At 39.3% G+C, this 23,041-nt stretch overlaps 1 protein-coding gene and 1 long non-coding RNA gene across 2 annotated transcripts in view; one reads left to right on the top strand and one right to left on the bottom strand.

The window, feature by feature from the left end:
• Positions 1-7,419, bottom strand: part of LOC122967122 (microtubule-associated serine/threonine-protein kinase 1-like) — a 50,699-nt gene extending 43,280 nt beyond the window's left edge. Inside the window, exon 1 of the mRNA XM_044331585.1 lies at positions 6,314-7,419. Coding sequence (XP_044187520.1) covers positions 6,314-6,352 — 39 coding nt within the window. The 5' untranslated portion in view covers positions 6,353-7,419. The remainder of the gene's footprint in view (positions 1-6,313) is intronic.
• Positions 7,420-16,930: 9,511 nt separating this feature from the next.
• LOC122967154 lies at positions 16,931-22,586 on the top strand. The gene is made up of 2 exons (XR_006398540.1): positions 16,931-17,154; positions 21,404-22,586. It is a non-coding gene; the product is annotated as an uncharacterized LOC122967154 (long non-coding RNA).
• The last annotated feature ends 455 nt before the right edge of the window (positions 22,587-23,041 follow it).

Genomic DNA, 23,041 nt, shown 5'->3' with positions numbered 1-23,041 from the left:
TCTCTGGCTTATTTGGTCTTTTTGACAGTAAACTGAATATCTTTCAGTTGTGGACTGTTGGTCGGGACAAAAGAAGATATTTGAAGACATCATCTTGGGCTCTGGGCAACCGTGATTGAAATTTTTCACCAGTTTCTGACATTTTATGGACCAAATAACTAATCCATTGAGAAAATAATCAACAAATTAATTGATAATGAAAACAATCGTTAGTTGCCGCCCTACTTTGAAGCTCTTGCAGATGAATGTTGGGCCTTTTAGTACCTAACCTCCATATGGCCTATTTCTGTCAAAGCATGTTCACTTTGACAACAAATAACCTCGTTTATGGTTGAACTGTAGCACTCATACAATTTATATGCATGTACTTTACTGTGTGTGTTTTTGTGCACACTCCTGGGGCATGTTTTTATGGTTGCTTCATGTTTTGAGTCACTGTCGTTCTCAATGAATCATTTGTTAATTCATTCAACCTTAGGCAAAAATGTGCAGAGATGAAAGGCATGTTAAAATTAGTTGTTTTCATAATCCGTATCTGCATATTTCTGATGCCTCCTTTGTCTTCTTAATTCCCTGACAAGAAACATAAATCTTAACATAGGTGAACCAGTGGTGATAATATGACTTGTCTGGGATGCTTCTCTTCAGCCATTTAACAAGATGAAGTCAGTTAGCAACCATCGCTCCATCCATCTATCTGTCCATTCAGTAAGCCATCTAAAAAGCCAGGAGGTAAACATTTTAATGCAAGCTGTAAACCATAACTGAGATTTAAAAGGCTAAGGTATTCTGTCTCCTGGTACATCTTTCCTCTGGCATATGACAAACCATAAAAGGTCCTTCGCTGTTCTGTCCTTCAAGTCATCTTGCCTGCACTAAAGAAATAAAAGTGCCCCTGTAATAATGAAATGGCATTAGCTGAGCAGCATGCCTATAAAGCACAGTGATGCTCTGTCAGGATGAGCTGGCCAGTCCAATTATTTCATGGACACACTGCAAAGAAAAATGGTTTGGAGCCGGCCTGGAGACGAACAACAGGGATCAATCAAAGGGTGTCATGCTGCCAAGAGATGGTGACCAGACCAGTCATCATCCACATTACTGACTGAGTAACTGATCTGGGTTTGACAGATAGAAAACACACATACAAACACACACACACACACACATACACACACACACACACACACACACACACACACACACACACACACACAATGTTGGATGACGTGGCTCACAGAAGGGCATTGTGTTGTAGACAGACTTGATGCATTCAACTCCTGTTTTGGCTAAAAAATCTGAAATAAACCAACATCTTTACTTTTTCTTAACACATATCATCTAGATGCAGTGTACTTGTTACTAGTTCAGCTGTACTAGATATTTGATATATTCAGTAGATATATCTTTTTAAGACCATATTTACAACCCTACTTTGCAAACCAGAAGAACTACAACTGTGGTGCTGATTTGTGAATTTCTAAGGAATTGTAGTTTTTAAAATATATTAGTGTTTTTCCTAGAATTGGAAGTCTTAAATACTGAATTGATAGTACACTGAGGAGTTTAAGGGGATGGTAAACACATTTGTGTAATCAGATTTTAAATATCTTATTGTTAAATGGGTGAAAATTAATTTTAAACATATTTTACCCGCAGTTGTTATAATAATGATAATAATAATAATAATAATAATAATAATAATAATTTATTTGTATAGCACATTTCATACAAAAAATGCAGCTCAAAGTGCTTTACAACAAAAGAAATTACATGCACCAAGTGCTTCACATGAAAAAAGACATGTAAGTGTACATAAGATGGAAAATAAAACCCACTTTATAATAATTATAAAATAAGTGAATAAATAAAATAAAATAAAGTGAAAATAAAATACATAGATTGCGTACTTCAGTGGTGGTAATTTGAGACCTAAAAAGCCAAAACTCAGAAAGTATTCCGCCATGTGTACACAATCTATAAATCGGTGCCTAGGTCTCTTAAGCCATAAGCATAACAGAACCTCCCTTTTGTTGACTATACTCACATGATATCTGAGGTCAAGAGCTCTCTATCACAGTTGGCGCCATGTCTGAAGCCCCTTTTGTTGCTGAATTATAAGCCTTCAAACATGCACCAAGGTCAAGGTTCAAAGGTCAGTATTTCAAAGCAGGAGCCATGTAGATTCTTCATACTGACATATGTTACTCTCCAGGTCGAGACCTTTCCAACAATCTGTTTGGTTTAGCTCTACGACAAAGTTTTAATTCTCTCATTTCATGGACACAAGCCATCCCAGGCCTGCTTTGAAGCACTATGAAGGCCCAGCATATAAAATGAAGCTTTTTGTTTGTTTGTTTGTTTTTTTGAAATATGTGAAAGTGACAAGTACAGGGATTGAATGATAATCCCTGTACTCCCTAAACGTTGCTGTGCTTTATTGGTGATGTGGCTCAATATTAATTGAGGAAGACTATGTTTTAAGAAATATGATTTCATAGTAAATAATCTCAGCCACATATTATTGGGAATATAAAGTTAAATGAGCATCTTCACATTTTACAATCATATGCTATAAAACGCCTTTTCTTAACAACCCAAAACTGTAGGAGTAGGAAACCAAGTCTGCCCACAACAAAATGCTCTTCAGTAATCTTCTGCTATCAAAAACTGTCAAAAAAAATTGATTTCTCAGAATTGAAGGAGAAATAATAAAAACTGATGGCCTTAACATTAACCTATCATATTGTTGAGTTATCAAGGACACTTTCATGTTTTTGTGTTGAGAATGTTGAAGATATCATTAAGAGAAAACCTTAAAGATGCAGTGTGTAGAATTTAATGGCATCTAGTGGAACGGACTTGGCAGAAATGGAATATAATATTCATAAGTATGTTTTAATTAGTGTATAATCCCATGAAAATGAGAGCCGTTGGGTTTTCATTACCTTAGAATGAGCCCTTTCTATTTACATAGGGAGTGGGTCTTCTTCCATGGAGCCCGCCATGTTGTACCACCATGTTTCTACAGTAGCCCAGAATGGACAAACCAAACACTGGCTCTAGACTGGGCCTTTCGCATTTTTTGTGAGTTTCATGGCCACCGTAAATTCTCCTACATGCTTGGAAGAGGAAGGGGAGGGGGAGGGATATTCAGTTGATTGCAATCTGCAACCGCTAGATGCCACTAAATCCTACACACTGGTCCTTTAACACAGTGACAGTGAGGAAAATACTTCCGGGCAGCGGGTCCTTCAGTCCGCCCACCAGACTGATGCGGACTGATAAAAATTAAAATAAAGAAATAAAAACAAGGATAAAATATCATAATTAAGTGTTGAGTAATGTAGCGGTTATAGTTTAAAAAAAAGAGTAACAAATGAGAAAAAACAATAGAGCTTCTGTGCTCCCGAGTCCCGACTGACAGAAAAAAAAAAAAACGTGGTGCAGAGTGTCATTAAAAAATCTGAAAATTTATGTGTGTACACAAATCTATAAATTGAATTTCGTGACTATTTCATGAACTGCCATGAGACTGGGTTGGTATAATCTGGAACGAACACAGCTCTGAGTGAGCAGGAGCTGCCACTGACTCAGCAGGTGATGAAATAAAACTAACAGCTTGTGGGAATCAGTGCTGATGCTAGCACACTAGGCTAACTAGCTTCCCCTCTCACAGAGGAGGTTTCATGTCGAAATTTCAAAAAGGTTCATACACACCATGAGGTCTTAGTGACAGCTGTGTAGGATCAAAAACTCTTGACTGGAAAGAAAACCAAATAATCCTGCACACTGTCCTTTCTTTCCAGAGAGGAGGCTCCACTTGGTGGGAGCTAGTTAGCCTGGCTTGCAGGCTTCTACTGTCCAAGTGAAAAACAAACTTAATGGCACGATGGGTTCTCAGAAATAGTGAATATTGTAAATATACAGGCTTAAATTGCGAACAGTTGATAGTTAACAATGTGGGGTTGTTGTAAAAGGGAAAAACATCTTGTATCAACACTCATAAGCTATACAACACTATGACGTGCTCCAGTCTATAGTGCACCAGAGAAGCTGACAGCACATTTCTAGTTTATATTTCCTTCCAAAAATAGTAATTTAATTATATAGCTGGTATATTTGATACTACTTCATGAACATCTAATTAATTTATTATTTCTAATTTTATTTATATTTATTAACATTTGCTGTGTGTTCTTTTCATTATAGTTCATATATGTGTGTCTGCAAGCCAACCGCAGTGTCACCGAGCGCAGCAGGCACAAAGATGTTCATTTCATGTTAGTCATTTTGAAGCAATGCATCATGGGTGTGACCCTTGACCCCAACTGCAGGGGAGTGGGGTGTGTCACCATATGGTGCTGAAAGAAAGACTGTGTGTGTGTGTGTGTGTGTGTGTGTGTGTGGGCGTGTGTGTGTGTGTGTGTGTGTGTGTGCATGTGTGTGTGAGACAGAGAAAGAGAGAGAGAGAGTGACGGTTGGGATGATGAGACCCAGGGGAGTGACAAGGCAGTTGAATAGGACAAGCAGAGCCAATCACATGTCAACACACAATGTTATATACACATTTGCACACACATAGTGATAAAACATGGGCATAAAACTCCATGTAGATAAGCTAAATGCACACATCCCTTAAACCATAAGTCTACACACACACTCTCACTCCAACACACACACACACACACACAGGCATACACTAAATCATCCAGCTGGCCTGTCTATATCTATAAAATGCCAGCGACTTTGTGAGTCTGACTCTATAATGATTAATTCCCTTGCAGCTCCTGTCATACATCATGGCAGCAGAGCAGTGAGCTGAGTGGTGGGGATGATGAGACATGAAACCATCAGCACACCTCACAACTAATCCTCCCTTGATTCCTTTCTATATCCTCCTCTCTCTCTCTTTCCCTTTTCTTGCAGTAAGAGGGGTCAGTTTGCCAGTAAGCAGCTCAGATGTGCAATTTTTAGCAAATATAAACCACCATAATAATAAAGACAAAGTGAATGAATCAATTGAAATAAATACACACACACATACACACACTGGCATGCACACAAGCCCACAGGAGGCTGCACTCCGCCCGGCCTGCAGGCTGCTCATCTCTGCTCAGTTCACTTGACTGAATCACACAAAGATGGAGGGGGGGTGTATGACCCGTGGTTAAGCAGGCTGCTTCATAATGGATGAACACAGTGAGTTGAACACATCATATCAGTATGCATGAGTGACAATTCATTACCAACGTTTCGTTAAAGAGACTGTATAGCCTACATAAGCTCATTACAAAATGAACACATTAATGATCCTAAAGGGAGCTTTACAGTGGTGAGAGGTGAATATCACAGCAGGGCTACGAGTCTAAATATTACATGTATGGGACATGTATTTATTAAAAATACCTTAAAGCACAATATTGTCACTTTCTTGCAATACGTTAGCCACCTGAGACACACTGTGAGACCCCATGAGGAAGCATACAGTAAGAATGCCCTTTTGTTGGGGGCTTAAAGCTTCATAATGAGATCACAGACTGAGCTATTCTCTTACACGAATCCTGCAATTAGTCGAACAATCGATTAGTCAGCTGACATAAAATGAATTGGCTCCAGTCTTTATAATCAATTAATCGCTAAGTCAATTTTCAAGCATCATTTGATGGTTCCAGTTTCTCCAATGTGGGCTTTGCCACTTTTCCAAATCTCAATATCTTTGGGTTTTGGGCTGTTGTTTGGAAAAGATGACCTCACCTTGGGCTCTGGGAAAATTTGATGTTAATTTTTCACTATTTTCTGATGTTTTACAAACCAAAGAACTCATCAATTATTTGAGAAAATAGTCTGTAAATTAATCGATAATGATCATAATCATTAGCTGCAGCCCAGTGCAATATAGGATTGTGTATATAGGCTACAGTATGAAAGCAAAGTGTAATATTTCTATATTCTATAGTTAGTTGGTTCCATTATTTTTAAGTTACAGTGTTGGAGCTAATAGATACAATGAAGTAAGCCATACAATAAGGTAATATTAACTGGAGAGTCTGTATTAAAACATTATAATGATATTACTACAGTGAGGGCTTTGTATAAGAATTCCTGTGGTGATGCTGAAGCAATAGAATTCAAACCGAAAATCACAGTAACTTATCATAATACACGCATGAATTAGCCCGAGGACACTACTGTGTGGCCTGGAAATGTAAACAACGAGAAAGATTTTTAGTAGAGCTAGGATCACATCACAGGATGATGATGTCCAACATGAGGAAGGAAACCAGCCTGCTGTACGGCCAAACCAGCTCACCTGCAGCCTCCGGCGCCGTATTATCCCCGAGTCATCCATGTCGTAATGAAGAGCGGTGGGGCTCCTGGCGGGGATTTCCCCTCACTAAAACAATCTCTTGACCCTTCGCTAATCTGTGTTTTGACCCAGCAGGGCTGCGGCATCCAGTTCACACCCGAACTGCACAGCAGCAGCCGCGTCCAGGCGCACTCGGAGCCAAAGAGGCGCACACACAGAGAGGAAAGGGAGTCCCGTGTCACGTCGAGGAAGCCCACGAAAATACACAAATGTCACTCGGCTCCATTCTGTGTGATGAATATAAATGTCTCTTTAAAAAAAACAAGATGGTTCTCTCAGATCCACTTCTGATCTGAGTCCTGTATCTGAGTGTTCACAGTCATGCTGCTGCCTCTGCGGTGTGCGCTCCCTCTCGGAGCATCCTTGACATTTTGCCAGAGGTTTGTGCACTTTGATGCTGTCCAGCCGAGCGACTAGAGGCCTGAACAATCCCTGTAATCACAATATCCACGTAGGAGCAGCCGACCCGATCCTGAACCCAACTTCTCCTGTTCTGTCACAACAATCTCCCGCAGAAACGTGAGCGTGTCCCCCACGTTCGGCTACAAAAGAATAACGTGTTCACAGCTCAGTGCAGGCGAAAACAACCGGGCGAGAGGTAGTTGAGCAGCGCTGTTCTGAGACGCGCTTCATCCTTCAGCTCCTCGGTCGGGCTGACATTGCCGCTGATTCGCCGCGGAGGAGCCTGTCCGGTCCCGTAAACATCACCGGGAGTGAGGAGAGCACGTCCTGCCCTCTCGTCCCTCTTCGACAATAACACAGAAAGTTTGAACTCCTGTCATTCATTCATTCGTTGCTATTCTACCCTCACTTCCTATCAAACTAGAGACTGGACGGGGCGACAGCAGCAACGCGATATTTGTAACCCCTTCCTGGGATTCCCTCTCGCCCCTCCTCCCACACTCACAACGGAGTCTCCTCAGATGAATGGATCGACATCCATCCCAGAAGATACAACCCATACTGTAACACAGGCCTACACATTAGTCAACCCAGAGTGTTTTTTCCAATGCTGTACTGTGTTGCTTTTATATCCTGAACATGGGTTTGATAAAGTATTTCAGCCGACAGCATGGATGTGTAATGTGTGTAAAAAAGGCCAGTTAGAGCCAAATTCAGCACCACAGACAGCGGCAAAGGACTACAGTAAAATAATGTGGAGAAAGTTGCTTTACATCACTGTAAAATGTGATTAATTATCTCACCTTACAGCAAAACTAACCAGGCTGGCTTTACAGTCATTCTTACATTATAATTTACTTATTTGCAAACAGCTTAAAGGCTATTATTTGAACTGCAATAACGGGTAGGGTAGATGTATTGTTGAATGTATCAGCAAACGGAAAGATAATGGCATAACACCATTCATATATACGAATTACAACAAATAGTCTAGAGGATGTACAGTCCACATGTAGGTTAATTCAAGAGTCTACACTGAGGAAAACGGCTAAATAATTTGTGTGTGTGTGTGTGTGTGGGGGGGGGGGGGGGGGGGGGGGGGTTACAGCGTCTGTACAGGGTAGTAGCTACTAATTTATTTCAGTTTGACTTGATAATAAATAATAATGAAAGCAAGGACACATTTACACACACCTCATCTTTATCTGTTCATACAAAAGGCCAATTTATGCTTTCCGCCTTCGCGGACAGCTGCGGTCGTGCGGACGTGCACGTGGTTCCATTCATAGTTTTTTCGGAGGTCCGCGGACACACGTGTGCCGCTGCAGCGTGATAACTTTCCAGAGTTGTGAAAACCAGTCTGTGAGTATTACACAGCGATGTGCTGTGTTTTTCTGATCAACCTTCAAATGCTGTCAAATCTGTTAGGCTACTCCAACTGGGCTTGCTGGATTGTATTTCATTGTCTCAACAAAGCCACTTGTTTTGTTTTACACAGGACTGTTTTCAGTCTGAATGCGGCTGAGGAGTTCCTGTATGTTGCCGAACAGCGAGAAAAAGTCGTAAAAAGTAAAGCGACAGCTTAATGAGAACAGGAATACAGTGCATACATGTGTACACGAGACAGGCATTCCTGTTTGCTTTTCTAGCACATGCGCAGTTTACGCATTTGCTGTGCGAACAGTTCGCGCGGTCACAAATTTGTATGAGATGCCAAACCGGACAAAGCCGAGCGAAAATTGCGAGAGGAAACGGTGATACACGCGCGAGAAAGGGCGAGTTTCATGGAAGCAGTAACCTCTGGGGCTGTAAAATGAGGCCAATGCGGAAGTGCCGAAAACTGCAGTTCCTTGAATGGCCACTCGAAGCTGGCTCCAAAAGAGAGTCATTCCCCATAGGCCCCCATGTTAAAATGCCCAACTTTACAGCAGAAATAAAAATGTTTACAGCCTGGTACTATTTGTAACTCACCCATTTCAATTTTATTAAGCCATAAAGTTATGCATAATGAAGGACATGGCTGCTTTGAGTGACAGGTCTGCCAGCCGCTAAGTGGCTTGTTTCAGCCATTCGGCCCGCCTCTTTGCCTATTTTTGATTGGCTGAAAGTTAGGCAGCGTCACATACTGCCAAGATGGCAACGGCCAGAGTGGCTTGCTTTGAGCTTCAAAACCGCCCTTCAGAAACCAACGGGTGACATCATGGTAACTACGTCCATATTTTTATACAGTCTATGGTTTCGTGAGAGAGGCTGAATTGCCGTTTAGTGCGCGAGAAAGACCGAGCTACTGCTACTAGTACTGTTACTATACTGTTAGTAAATTCTTGGTCACACAAATTGGACACATTAAATATCAAAATCAAATTCAGTCCTGGTCTGTTTTTTTCATTTCCTATTTTTGACTTGAGCATAAAATCAAAGTACAAAAAACAAGCCAATTTTTTTTTTATTGGATTCATAAATGAATAACAAAATAACTAATCGTTTTTTCATTTTCCAGTTTTGGATTCCCTGTTGAATGTGAAGAGAATAAATGATACATGGATTAACAAAGGAGCAGGTTAGATCTTTTTCCTGCTCCAATACAGGTGGTTCAAATGACAAACCTGTTATGAAGAAGCTTTACCTTACCTGATTCTGCAGCAGGTGGTCAAGAATTTTTGACAGCATTTCAATGTGTTGCTCAAGATCATTATAACTGCGTGTTTGCACTCTCTTCAGCAAACAGAACACAGATTTTAATTTCAATGAAATACTGCTGCAAATCATTGCATTGTATCATTTGAAACAGAATTAGAAAGAGTAAACAGAAGCGCTTCATGGCTATGGTTCAGCTGTTCCACCCTTCACAAGAACTAAACGGTCCTTCAACCTCTGTCACGCAGAACTCATTCTCTCTCGCGCACCTTATCATACTCGATCCTTCTCGCCTGGTGGAACTCATCTTCTCTCGCACACAATAATAATTCGTTTTCTCTCGCGCACCTTAACAGTTCTTCAACATCTCTTGCATACATCTGTTTCCTTTCACAACTTTTACTTGGCTTTTGTCCAGTTTGGGGCCTCATAATTTTGGGCTGCACACAGACATCTGCAGATGGTCCGCACAGACCCTCACAGACATGGGCAGATGATGACATTTACATCATTCGGACTAATGCGGACCCTGGTTGCCATGCAGACGCGGGAAATATAAATTGGCCTTAACACCCTTTTAATTGGGCAACTGCCTCAGGGCTCTAGACCCCCAGGGGCCCAAAAAGTCCCAGTTTCACTGCATGTCAGTTGTTTTTGGTGATTAGTTTGGTCAGTTATTGCAAATTTGTTAGGAATTTGCACAACTGAAGCACAATATGATTTAAAGCAATAGTTTCTGTTTATTTGCTGTTTTGCCAAGAGTTAGATGAGAAGACTGATCACTATCATGTAAGTACAGAAACATGAAGCAACAGTCAGCAGACAGTTAGCTTAGCTTAGCATAAAGACTAGAAACAGGGGGAAACAGCTAGCCTGGCTCTGTCCAAAGGTAAAAAATCTGCTTACCAGCACCTCTATACCTGACTAACTAATAAGTCTAAAACAAGATACCAGATCTTCTTGAGAAAAAAAAAACAGGAAAAATTTCACAGATAGATTCAAGATTTGTGACTTACAAAGACAGACAAGATCCACCCACACAACATTCAACCGGAGGCCAGAAAAACAAAGAAAAGAATCAGGTTGGGTCACACTGAGAAACATGATGTTTCCACCCGTGATATTACTTCCATGATTGACAGTCGGGTGGCCCTTTGGCAAAGTCATTGCATAATGCCTTGCTGAGGATTAGGGCTTTCACACAGTTTTTATGTACCATATGGTCAGAGCTGCCCACACAGCTATGACCTCATCAGTGCCAGACGCAGCAAGAGATCTGCAACGCAGCTTCCAAACTCAGCCCACGCTGACCCATTCAAAAGGGAATGGACAGGAAGACTGCGCACAACACTGACACACAGTCTTTGTAGATAAAAGACTGTCTGCAAAGGAATAGTAGCTTGACTTAAAAACAAAATGGTTTATCTACCCTTTACCTTAACAGGTAAACCAACTGCCAATCATTTTAGCTATGGTAGCAGCATGGCTCTATGGTTGACAATGTTGGTATGTCAGCTGGTCTGTTGGTTTGTACAGACATTGATGGTCTCCAGAGGATGAATCCTACTGATTTGGTATGCACCTCTGACATTATTCTAGCACCACCAGCAGGCTGACATTTTTGGCTTTTAGTGAAATGTTTCAACAAGTATTGGATGGATTGCTATAAAATTTGGTACAGATATTCATGGTGTCGGGAAGATGTCCCCTAATTACTTTGGTGATCCCCTGACTTTTCCTCTATCACCACCAGCAGGTCAACATTTTCACTTATCCTGTGAAATATCTCAACATCTACTGGATATATTGGCAAAAAATTTGGTACAGATATATATGGTTCCCAGACAATGAATCCTAATGTCTTTGGAGATCCCCTGACTTTTCCTCTAGTGTCATCTGGTTCATATTTGAGGTTTTGAGTGAGATGTCTCAACAGCTACTGGTTTGATTGCCATGAACAGATTCATGTCGTCCAATTAAATTTAATCACTTTTGTAATATTTCGTTTAGTGCAATCATCAGGCCAAAATTTTTATTAGTTAATTTTTTGGTTTATGACAAAATGTGGTGCTAATTAGCAATTGTTAGCCTGCTATCATGCTAAACTGAGACACTGAATATGGCAAACATTACATCTGCTTAACATCAGCTTGTTAGCATTGTCATTGTGAGCATGTTAGCATGCTGACGTTTGCTTTTACAGCCTTACAGAGCTGTTAGCATGGCTGTAGTTTTGTTAATAGATACAAAACTGAGAAACAATCAAAGATAAACACAAAGGTTGCAGACAGACCACAAACAATAGTAGACATATGATTACATAAAAATAGGCATATATGGAAATTTGTCTACAAAAGGTTGTGACAAGACAGTGATCCAACAGCAGAGCAGCAGAATCACTGGACAAGCAGATACATGTCTTAGTGAAACAAATTTGTAGCATAGTTGTTTTTCCTTGTGGATAAAGGATTGAAAATCTCATTACCAAATAAAAAAGCAATGCATGAGTAGATGTTTAAAAATGCCCAGATTTCTCTCTCTGCCTAGATGTGTTTAGAGACCCACAAATCTAGTCAGAAAAAAGCTCCAGTAAGCAGGCTGTTATTTGTTAGATTAAATGGAGCTGTCAGGGCCGTCTGGCTGGCAGTCAGAGAGCCAGATCGTCTCAATACTGCTGGCAGTGCTTTGTTCTGTAAGTCTATGCGTTAGCTGTGTAAACCCTGCCACACAGACAAAACTCTCACAGCACTCTCAACTTCCTCTCCAGAATACAAATCTTTGTTGCCTTTCAAAGTCTATACGTTGCCTGTGCCGCAGTGGAGCTGTAGTGGACAAACAGCAGGCAGGAGAGGTTATTGATTTCTGCTCTGGCTTAAAAAGCCGAGCGCAGGTGGAAGTCTGGTCGGGCAGACACACCTCATTGAGTTTCATAATGTCGTCATTATAGACACTGTAGGATGAACTGCCAGTGCTCAGTAACTGCTGAACACAGAAACGATGCTGCTTTAATATCCTCTTACATAATGATGGTGGTAATCCATTTGAGTTTGGAGAGTAACAGCTGTTCAGTTTTGTTTTGTTTTCTGTTCATCACTGTAAAACTCAAGGACAAGCCACCCTAATTAACCTAGTAGTTATATTAAAGAGAAATGCTAACACCTATTTTTTTTAACTTTGTTGCTATTAACACAGATTACAGACAATTGACATTACAAAACAAAACCCATCCAGTCTCTAAATCCTTGACAACCCAGGTCACCAATGCTTGGAGCTGGGCTGCCCAGTAGTAAAGTTTTAGGTTGGGTAAACCTACACCTCCTTTCTCTTTTGTTGACATCAATATTTTCAACCAGACTCCTGGTCTCCTGTTTTACCAGATAAATTTTGATGTTCGTTTTTCTAACAACTTAAATGTGGATTATGGTTCTAGGACAGGAAGGGATTGAAATAAGAAAAGTAGTCTCAGTAGAATATTTATCCTCACTGACTCTATCCTGCCAAAAAGTGACAGGGGCAGCACATCCCATCTGTTTACATTGTCAGTTTGCTGTCAGTTATTAATAAAACCTGTCTGGCTTTAAAGTTTATTGATATGGTTTTATATTCTATCTGCTAAAGAGGAGGTCAAGATTTTAAGGTCTACACAGAGGAGGCTGATTTGGCAGTAAACATGCATTGAGTCAGGTCTTATTGCCCTTGAATTACACTTATTACTGTGTCTGACCGTGACCCAGGCAGATTCCCCACTGCTAGGACATAATTATAGACCCTGCATAAAACTTGGGTTACCTCATTTACAAATAAGCCATCTACCCCTGACATTTCTTATTTTTCAGTTTTGGGAATATTTTCTTTAGTTTCTTCTTTTAGAAATAAGAATATCAGCATCATGTGCTGTTAATCTAGTCAGATTAATTGACTTGAAAAAGAATTCGATCTTTTCTTTTTTGTGAGGCTCATCTTCCTCTTTATACAATTTTCTATAATAAGTAGCAAATGCATCTGCAATATTTTTTGGTTGGGTTAACATCTGGTCACTCACACCTATCTTTAAAGCTGTTTAGCATTAACTTACAGATCTTGGATGTCTATTGAATGTCTAAAAACTTGCACTTCCTCCTCCTCATTTTCAGCAACAAGCTGAGGATTAGTGTTCAGACACACTTCCATTACACGTCCATGTCCCATTACACAACTGAAACACCCACGCACTAAACACCACACATTCACACTAATACCCAACTTGTCTTAAAACAGAAGATTGGACAGAAGTCCCTCCCCCCCATTTTTTCAAGCACATCACTGAGAGACTATGTGGTCTTTGGGATGATTAAACCCTTTTTAAAACCCATCAGATGAACAAAAAGTTCATCATCACCAAGTTGGAAACAAGTAAAAATTCAATCTGGTAAAAATGACATGGTGGAGATACCAGGTTGTCACTTAGCAACAATGATAAGTTTGTGGCAGTTGTATTGAGTATGTTGATTATGACCAGTCCTGTGGCTCTGAAGAAAAAGACGAAGAAGTAACACACATGATGTTGGTACGTATGTTCCCCCAGTGGGCACACACACACAGCATGTTAGCACAAAACATCAAACTACCTATATGTGTTATGTCTTTTACAAGTTCATACAGCAAATTTATGTATTAGAGTCAAGAAAACACTTGGTGGAACTCTATCATTGCTGGAACACTATAGTAATAGTATAGTTGAGGTTTGAGCACATTCCTAAATCAACCAACTTAGAATATTCCTACAGTAAATAACAATATTTTAAAGCTCACAGTGTTTTTCTGAGACCATCAGAGGTTTTTCATTTTCTGTAATGATCATTTTAGAGGCCCTATAGTTTGCAGTGCAGAAAACAAATATATATACAATATAAAAGTTTTATATATAAACATATAACACTTTATAACAAGGTTACAAAACATGTATCTAAGTAATGCATAACTAGTGCATGATTTAATTCATTAATGAATGCAAACATCTTCATGTTGCTACATGACCCGACATTCAAAAGAAACAATCTTTAATAAAGCTGACAAGTGACAGTCAGATCCCTGACACAAAATTAATACAGAAATTTTCTTTCTCATCCTCCCCTGATTTGTCAACTGGCACTTGCAAGATGTATTTGGTTTTATTGCACCATTCTCTCAAAGACGGCCATGCATCAACATGTAGATGTTTAGATCTGACTAGCAGTTTGATAGAAACAGCTTTATATTTCAAGGTAGATACTGTTTGCCTTCAGGATCTAGTATTAGATCATCATGACTCATGTATTACTGAAGCATTACTAATTGTTTTGTGCTCTTATAGTGAGTCGTTGTCTGTTACAGTAACTATGGGTGAGGTTTTTCTCGTCACTCTTTGCCAGTGCGGCTCCTGTGTCTGTCATTCTCATCGTCCTCATTTTTAGGACCTCTATTAAATCATTGTGAAGCGTTCGGGATTGAAGTTTGAAAGATATGTGACTTCATCAGGCAGGAAGGGTCTAATGAAAGATGCAATCACTTGTATTATGGGAAGTGTAGGATCCAGAGTTTTGGGAGTTTCACTTGAAGTCAGAATATCTTTCTTTTATTTTTTTTTTTTATCTGTCTCTCACAAGTCCCTCAACTTTATAGAAATCCAATACTTAATTGCTGGAGTACTCCTTTAAAAAATAACATAAAATACTATTGCTAAAGCTGAAAGACACTGTCACTTGTTATTCAACCTAATATGGCCTAGCAGTGTAGATGCTCAGAGACATAATAACCCTTAAGTTAACCCTAAGTCCCCCTCCACTCAAAAATGTGTTTTGCCTCTTGTTACTTCACTTGAATGTTTGAGCTTCACTGTGCAGAATGATGTGCGTGCAGAGTTTAACACTAGATGAATCCATCTGCTGAAGGGGGAACAGCAAAATCACGTCAATATTAATGTGAAATATTAAAATAACATATTAAATATAAACAGGAATGTTCCTCAAACATTAGAGTCATGTAGGAAGTTGAACATCAATTGATTTGCCTTTTAAAGCCTCTGTTTGTTCATTGAGGCCCTCTTGAAAGGGGAATGTGAAAGAGAAAATATTCAAAGGCTTCTGTTTCTATAGTTTTACAGTATCAACAACACCAACTGAGTCACACCAAACACATGGCACAAACAAGCCTCTGTATTTTACTAAATGCTCTATGCACATCATAAGGTTGCACATGTGTATGTGTGTGTGTGTGTGTGTATGTGTGTGTGTGCGTGGACTGGGTTCACATGTGAACACAGACGCAAACAAGATGCTTGCGTTGAGAGAGACCTCTAGAGGATCACCATTACCAGGAAACATGCACAGCTCTCTGGAGCAAACAGGGCACCTGATGACTTACAAGGAGTCAGGAGAATCATGTGAGAGTGTGTCAGTACTGTGACTTTTAAGGTGACTTCAGTGAAACTAAAGAAAGCCTCTCATTAATAATGTGAAGCTCTATAATTTCCTGACAGTAACTTCTCATCTCAGCTCACAATAATAGATCACCACTGTGACTCCCTGTGGTAAGAGATGGCAGTGCAGCAGAGCCTTTGTATGACCGCTGCACAGTATTGTACATTGTTTTGTTTGCCTGTAAAGGCAAGGTGGATTGTAATGTCAAGTCATTTATTCTAGCCTCAAAGTTTTCACTCTTTTTCCTGTTGAATTGTACAAGTGAATTATCTGGAATTACAAATCTGTTTAAGGATATTTTACCTCCTGGTTGATTAAATGTATGCTTGATTGATCTCATAGGAGAATATTCCCATCTGAGTTGAGATGCTAGGAGAATGTCAGAGCAATATTTTGGTCTATTTCCACTCTCATTCAAAAGTACATGCCAATCTCTGCATCAGTTCAATTAGAGTTCCACTGGAAGCACTACTTAATCTGTAAGACGATCACAAGGTCACGATAAAGCCAGAATTAAAAACACACACATACCCTACCAGGACATAATTAAAGTCAAGGCATAGATATAAAATACTAGATGCGACGTGTTATAATGACATGCCATTCTGAGAGGGAACAATATGACAGCCATCTTACCTGGGTCCAGTTTTAAGCTTGCTGTAATTATACCTATACCTATAGTGAAAGAGGCTTTTGTTGTCTTTATAATCCTTGTATTTTTCTACCAATACACCAATACTGTTTTTTATTCACAGTAATGAGCATAAGACACCTGTGTCTGTCTAGAATAAACCAAAAAAAAAGATTCAAGTAGAATTTTGATTATTATAGCTCCAAGAGAACAAATCATGCTTTCAATCATGAATATAATCTCATAATTGTGTATTTATATTGCAGTGATTTTATTTTTCAGTTTTTCCTGAACTTATATATAAGAACTGTGTTTTTAGTGTTTGTATTGTTATTCCAGTCTAGACAGAGTAGACTAAATAAATAATAAATAAGGAAAATCCATTTCATTCTCTCTTTCCTCTCTGTATTATTCTTTCCCCCGTCTTTGTGCTTCAATCTGTAATTACACACACCCACGGACTGACGTCACCAATTAGGAAGGCGAGACAGCAGCAGCGGGCATTGTGGGTAATCCTGATGGCCACCGAGTCTCATTCTGAATCAGGAGGTGCCTCTCCTGCTGGCAGCCCAGAGGCCTGGCCCAGCAGGAGATCCCTAAACCCTCCTCAGCACTGCATGACAGACTGCTGCTCCTGACGAATGGACACCATAAGAGGATTGTTCCATTCACACTGGGTAAAACACACAAAAGAACAAATGCACATCAACACACACGCACATGCACACACACACACACGCCACAATCACAAACCCATTCACCCAAGGTCATCCATACATGTAATGAGCAAATATTCTCCCTCCATTTAGAAAAACGGCAATCTGTGCTGGTAAACCACATCTGGGAATAGGCCACATCTGGGACTAGGAAAGGGAAATGTATTTATATATCCCATACATACATATATTCAGTTTAAACTTTAAAAGGAACTGGAAACTAACTTTAAAAGAATTATTAAAACAAAGTGTGAGCATGTATACACATTTGAAGGAAACACTGATATAAAAAATGAAAATAAGACACAAAAACTAAATAGAAGCAACAGAGAATAACAGGGTTTTACTCTGAGTCTGCTTTAAATGTGGTCAGAATTGGGGCACACCTTATAGCAGATCATCTGGTAATTTGTTCCACAAGTGTGGTAAGTCAATGTTTTGCAGAGGATCTAAGAGGTCTGGCTGTTTCATATTGTAGGAGTCATTGTAGTTAGTCATTTAGTGATTTATATGTAAGCAGTAAGGTTTTGAATTCAACTCTATGACAAACTGGAGGCCAGTGTAAGTCTTGTCTTTGTCTGGATCCTGTATTCTGAAAAAAATACAGTTTTTACAGATTTTGGGGGGTAAACCAGGAAACGGACAACAGTCTATCACTATGCCCAGATTCCTGACTTGATATGAGATTTGAATTGACAGGGAGGTAAGGTAAACACTAATCTCTTGCCTATGTTGTAGAGTACCCCTTCCCCCCAAAAAATTTAGAAAAATTCAGTTTTGTTCGAGATGAAGGAAATTCTGTGACTTCCAGTTATTAATCTGCACAATGCACTGAATATATATTTATTGTCCACATAATCATGATGGGAAACGTTGCTACTGTGAATAATATGGCCATTTTGAAGCATGTTATGATGAAATAAAATAGGACCAAGAATTGAACCCTGAGGAACTCCGTATAAAGTCTTGTATTGTTTAGACCTCTCTTACTGTTCTGTAAATATGATTTAAACTAGTTTAGGACAGGTCCCCTTAGACCTAATTTTTGAGTCAATCCAATATTTTGTGATCCACTTCAACAAATGTAGAACTGAGGTACAAAAAAAAAAAAAAGAAAAAAAAGCCAGAAGTCTTGCCTGCATCTAAGCATATGCAAAGATCATTTAAAACTTTAATAAGAGCTGTCTCAGTACTGTGTTTCTAACTCCAGAATTTATACAGAAGGAAAACTATTTTTTCAACAGTTTAGGAGACTTTATTTCATATGAATAGGCTGTGCAACCTCCATTTGCAGTTTGATTTGTGAATGTTTTTCAAGTGGGTCTTCTTGATTCAGGGCAATGTAAACAACACTGACGCTGAGAGAGCTTTCGCTGTCTCCTTTGTACAGTATCGGTTGATCTTCGGAGGAACAGAAAGATAAAGAAGAAAGGAGACAGAAGAAATGATAGGAACTCTGTTGTATTATTCATTAATACTTTGCTAAAGCAACAGGGAGACAGAGGACTCAACTAAGAGACAGAGAGAACAAAGGCAGATGTTATCGGAGTAAAGCACTTTTAGGGATGAACTGATTGAAGTCAAGACACTTTCTTTCATATATATGTGAGTTTGTATGTATGTGTGTTTGTTTTATTATTTGGTATGAATGGTAATTGGTGGAGCATCAGAGCAGAATTGGCAAGGCCCATCCAGTGTTTTTAGTCCCTCAGACAGTTGATGAAAAGACTTACCTACACACACACACGCACATACACACACACACACACACACACACACACACACACACACACACACACACACACACACACACACACACACACACACACACACACACACACACAACTAAGCCTATTACGATGACGCAGTCCTGCAAGAGTACACAACAACATCCCAAAAGTAGCACACAGCTGTGGCTTTGTGCTCAGACTGATGCAACGCCCACTGACCTCTTACATGTGGACAAAAATGCTCATGTGGTTTGTTAAATTTGAGTCTTTAAAAACTGCCAAACCTACATAATTGTAGGTGCTGAATATGCCAACCAGTCTCGTTTGATTTTGAATAAATACTGGGTGTAGGTTTGGAATATGAATCATTTAAAAGCATGATGTGGAGGCTGCAGAAAGACCTGAGAACAGGAGTGTTGCAGAGAAAGTGAGAGGGAAAGCGAGGTTTGTCTTGCGTATCGATCAGAAGTAGAGTTATGGGACAAACACAGCTGTTTGTCTGAACGTTCCTCTGCCATCCATCTCCAGCTGCAGAGTCTGTGCTTGTAATACAAACATGAATCTGTCTGGGTGTCTGCCATCAGATATATCTCCCCAAAGGTGCACCCACACAGCTCAGGCATTAAGAAATGTCTCTTGTGTGTCTCTTTATCCTCTCCTTAAAGTCAAAATTCAGTCTGACCATGGCTCAGAGATTCTCCCTTTATATATAGTATTTCATTTTCCTAGCTAGTGATTTCCTTCTTATGTGAGCAGTGGAAATGAGATACGATAAACAACAGGCTCCCCCACAGAAAGCAATAATCTGGATATCAGAGAGTTGATGAGGAAGACAACAATGTACAGAAGCAGGTGCTGTGAAATCGGTTTTCTCTCACTGATTTTCACCTGAACACCTTCCGTTGAACTGGAAGGTGGTTAAGTAGACATTTAAGAGAGGAGGCTTTAACTATTGTAATTTACTAGGGAAAGTAAATCCTATTGCATTTTAATTTGAAATTGAAAAATCAATCAACAGATCATAATCGACTCTTTAATGGTTACATCCATAAAAATGTATTATCTTTGTATTTCTTAGTTGAACACTAGTTTTTAAATTATGAGCCTCTGCAAAACAGTAGAGATTTACAGTAAAAGTACACTTGTAACAATCTGCATATAATAGATATTAGATAAGATTATTTATTTATTATTTAAGTGCAGTGAGACAGGAAACTGGGGTATGACATCCAACAAAAGTCTGAAGTTATGCAATATGCATCTTAGGCTACGAGGCGCCCCAGCGTAGATTTTTTTTCAAGTGAGAAAACAGGCATTTTAATTACACATCCATTTTAATGGACAAGAGCAAAAATCCAGTAAATAAAACATTATTCATGTAAATACCCATGAAACCTTTTTTAAAAATGAATAAATAGAATTGAAACAAAGAGTCATATAATATGCAGTGCAATCTTCATAAAAATAGATCAGAGTTGCTCTGTGTGGTGATGCAACAGCTTGAAAGTTTTTGGGGGCAAAAGCATCTTCTTGTGATTTTCTACGGATCATTGCTGACATGTATTCAAACACAAGAAAACACACTATGGCAAAATTTGGAAAACTGTCAAATTTGACCTGATGGTGGTGCTAGGGGAAAAGTCAGGATCCCACAGTCAGATTCATTATTTGTGCACCATGGATATCTTTACCAAATGTCAAAATTTTATCTGAATCTTTTCTATAGTGGTTGAGATATTTCAGCACTACCTTAGCAATGCTTGCTGGTGCTAGAGATGGCTTAGTCAAGATGAGTGCCACTAATTTTCTAGTGCTGCAATGATTAGTCGATTAATGTTATCAACAGAAAATTAATCAGCAACTATTTTAATAGTCAATTAATCATTTTGAGTCGTTTTTTTTTTTTAATGCCCAAATTCTTTGATTCTAGCTTCTCAAATGTGAATACTTTCTGGCTTCTTTAGTCTTCTATGATACTAAACTGAGTATTGTTGGGTTGTGGACTGTTGGCCGGGACAAAAGGAGACATTTGAGAATGTCACCTTGGGCTTTAGGAAACAATGAACATTTTTTACCATCTTCTGACATTTTATAGACCAAACAACTAATCAATTAATCAAGAAAATAATTGTCAGATTAATCGCTAATGAAAATAATTGTCAGTAGCAGCCCATTAATCTTCAACAAGATTTTTTCAAATGTGCTGTATAAGATAACATTAAAGGGTTAAACACAATAGGGTGCTTTTTTGTGACTTTGTGATACTTAGCAGACAGGTGGTAGGATTAGGTGGTGATTTGCTGATAGTTTGTATTCAGAACTGTATTACTGGTGCTGACCTTGGTCCTGAAATAGGTCTAAAGGAAGGTCAGACTTAATGACATCTGTTGGTTCTATTATTGAGTCCTGTCTGGACAGTTTGTGTTGTAGTACATTCTCTTCTGCCAGGAGACCTTGTTCATTCTGTCAATCTCTTGCAGGTGTTGTTGACGTATCTTGGCACCCAGCTGAGCCTGAGGATTTGACGTGTGCAAAGAAGGCCGACTACATAAAGAAACATGTTTGGGAAAGGCAACCAAGTGCTCTGAGCTTCGACAAGAGGGACACAGTCCACCCTGAGAGACAGAGAGGAGCACTGACTTTTGAATTCACCAACACCTCCAGGATATTAAAGGAGCAGGTATGGAGCCCATTGCTCAGACAGTGGAGGCAGCAGACGCTTACTTACAAAGACGTGGCTGGCGGTTTGTGGCGAAGCGGGGAGCCTCGTCACAGTTTGTGGGGAGCACCATCATGATCTTGTCCACTTATGCGGTTGCTACCCTGACCATGAACACTGGAAAGAAAATCCAGGAACGGAGATTAAGATCAAACACCAACTAGTAACGATGGCCTCATCAAAGATCTGGACTCAGCCTCCTCTCTCTAACAATGCTACAAATGACAGAGAGAGTTGAACTGAACCGAGATGCTTCTCCTCAAATTAAATGGGTCACTTCAACTGAATTCATCTCAGCTTTATGCTGCGAAGATGTGGAAACAATCAAAAATCAACTTAAGTCAGTCAGGGCTCCTACAGATATTAAGTTTTACCAAGAAGACATGGTATGGTTTCAAAGTAAGTGTTTCACAATGGTCCTGGCCATAGATGAATAATAACATATGGGCACTAATACTTTGAATGCAGTGCTGCCATGTGACCACAGGGTGGAGAACTTGGACTACTTCACTACTTCTATGATTTCCAACAACAACAAAGCACAAGCTCACTGGATATTGGATGTGTTTGTCATCTCAACATATAACGACCCAGGACAGTGACATTTTTAAACACAAATCTTTCAATACATGAAACAGAATGGAAATGCTCAATGGCTAAACAACTAGAATCTTAGAAGGGTTTTCTCTGTGTATTTGATGTTTTTTTTTTTATCTTTGTCATAAAGTTGCCTTGTTTTAAATGCCTGTGTGACTGTATGACAGTGAGTTAGTTGTTTATTTTTTACACATAATGTCACATTGCTCATGTTGATTATATGTTTTATGTAACTACATTGTGAGGTTGTGGGCCCACACTGATGCTTGTTCAGTGTAAGCTGATTATACAGAAAATGACTTTCAAAATAATCCATGTTGCTGTCTTTGAATAAATGGTGAAATATTTTCTAGTGTGCTGATTTCTCCTCTGATTTACACCTGCAATGGATGCGCAAACATCCAGACAAAAAGGTCACAGCCATATGTTTTAGAAGATACAAAATAAAGATTTTTAGAGAGAGCGTAGTCCAGTCCAGGTAGACTACTGTACATTAGCATCTAACTTTGGTTTTAACCTATTCAATGAAGCATTTAGTAGAAAAACATACATTCTAGTCAGTTGTCATTTTTGTGCATATTTATCAAATTGCAAATCTCAGATTCCCAGTGACATTTGAAAAACTTTGTCTTAGCAAAAACCTCAATTAGCAACACCAACAATTTGGTATTTGACCAGTGACATTTCTGTCAACAGAAAGGTCACTGAATTTGACCTTTCTTTGAGAGTAGCTTCTATACTCACAATAGTGTCTCTCTTTACTATTAAATGTTACAAAGTAATATAAACTCCAGCTGGCTGA

This window comes from Thunnus albacares, chromosome 17 (assembly GCF_914725855.1).
Source record: "Thunnus albacares chromosome 17, fThuAlb1.1, whole genome shotgun sequence".
Lineage (NCBI taxonomy): Eukaryota > Metazoa > Chordata > Actinopteri > Scombriformes > Scombridae > Thunnus > Thunnus albacares.
This window is presented reverse-complemented; position numbering and strand designations above follow the sequence as displayed.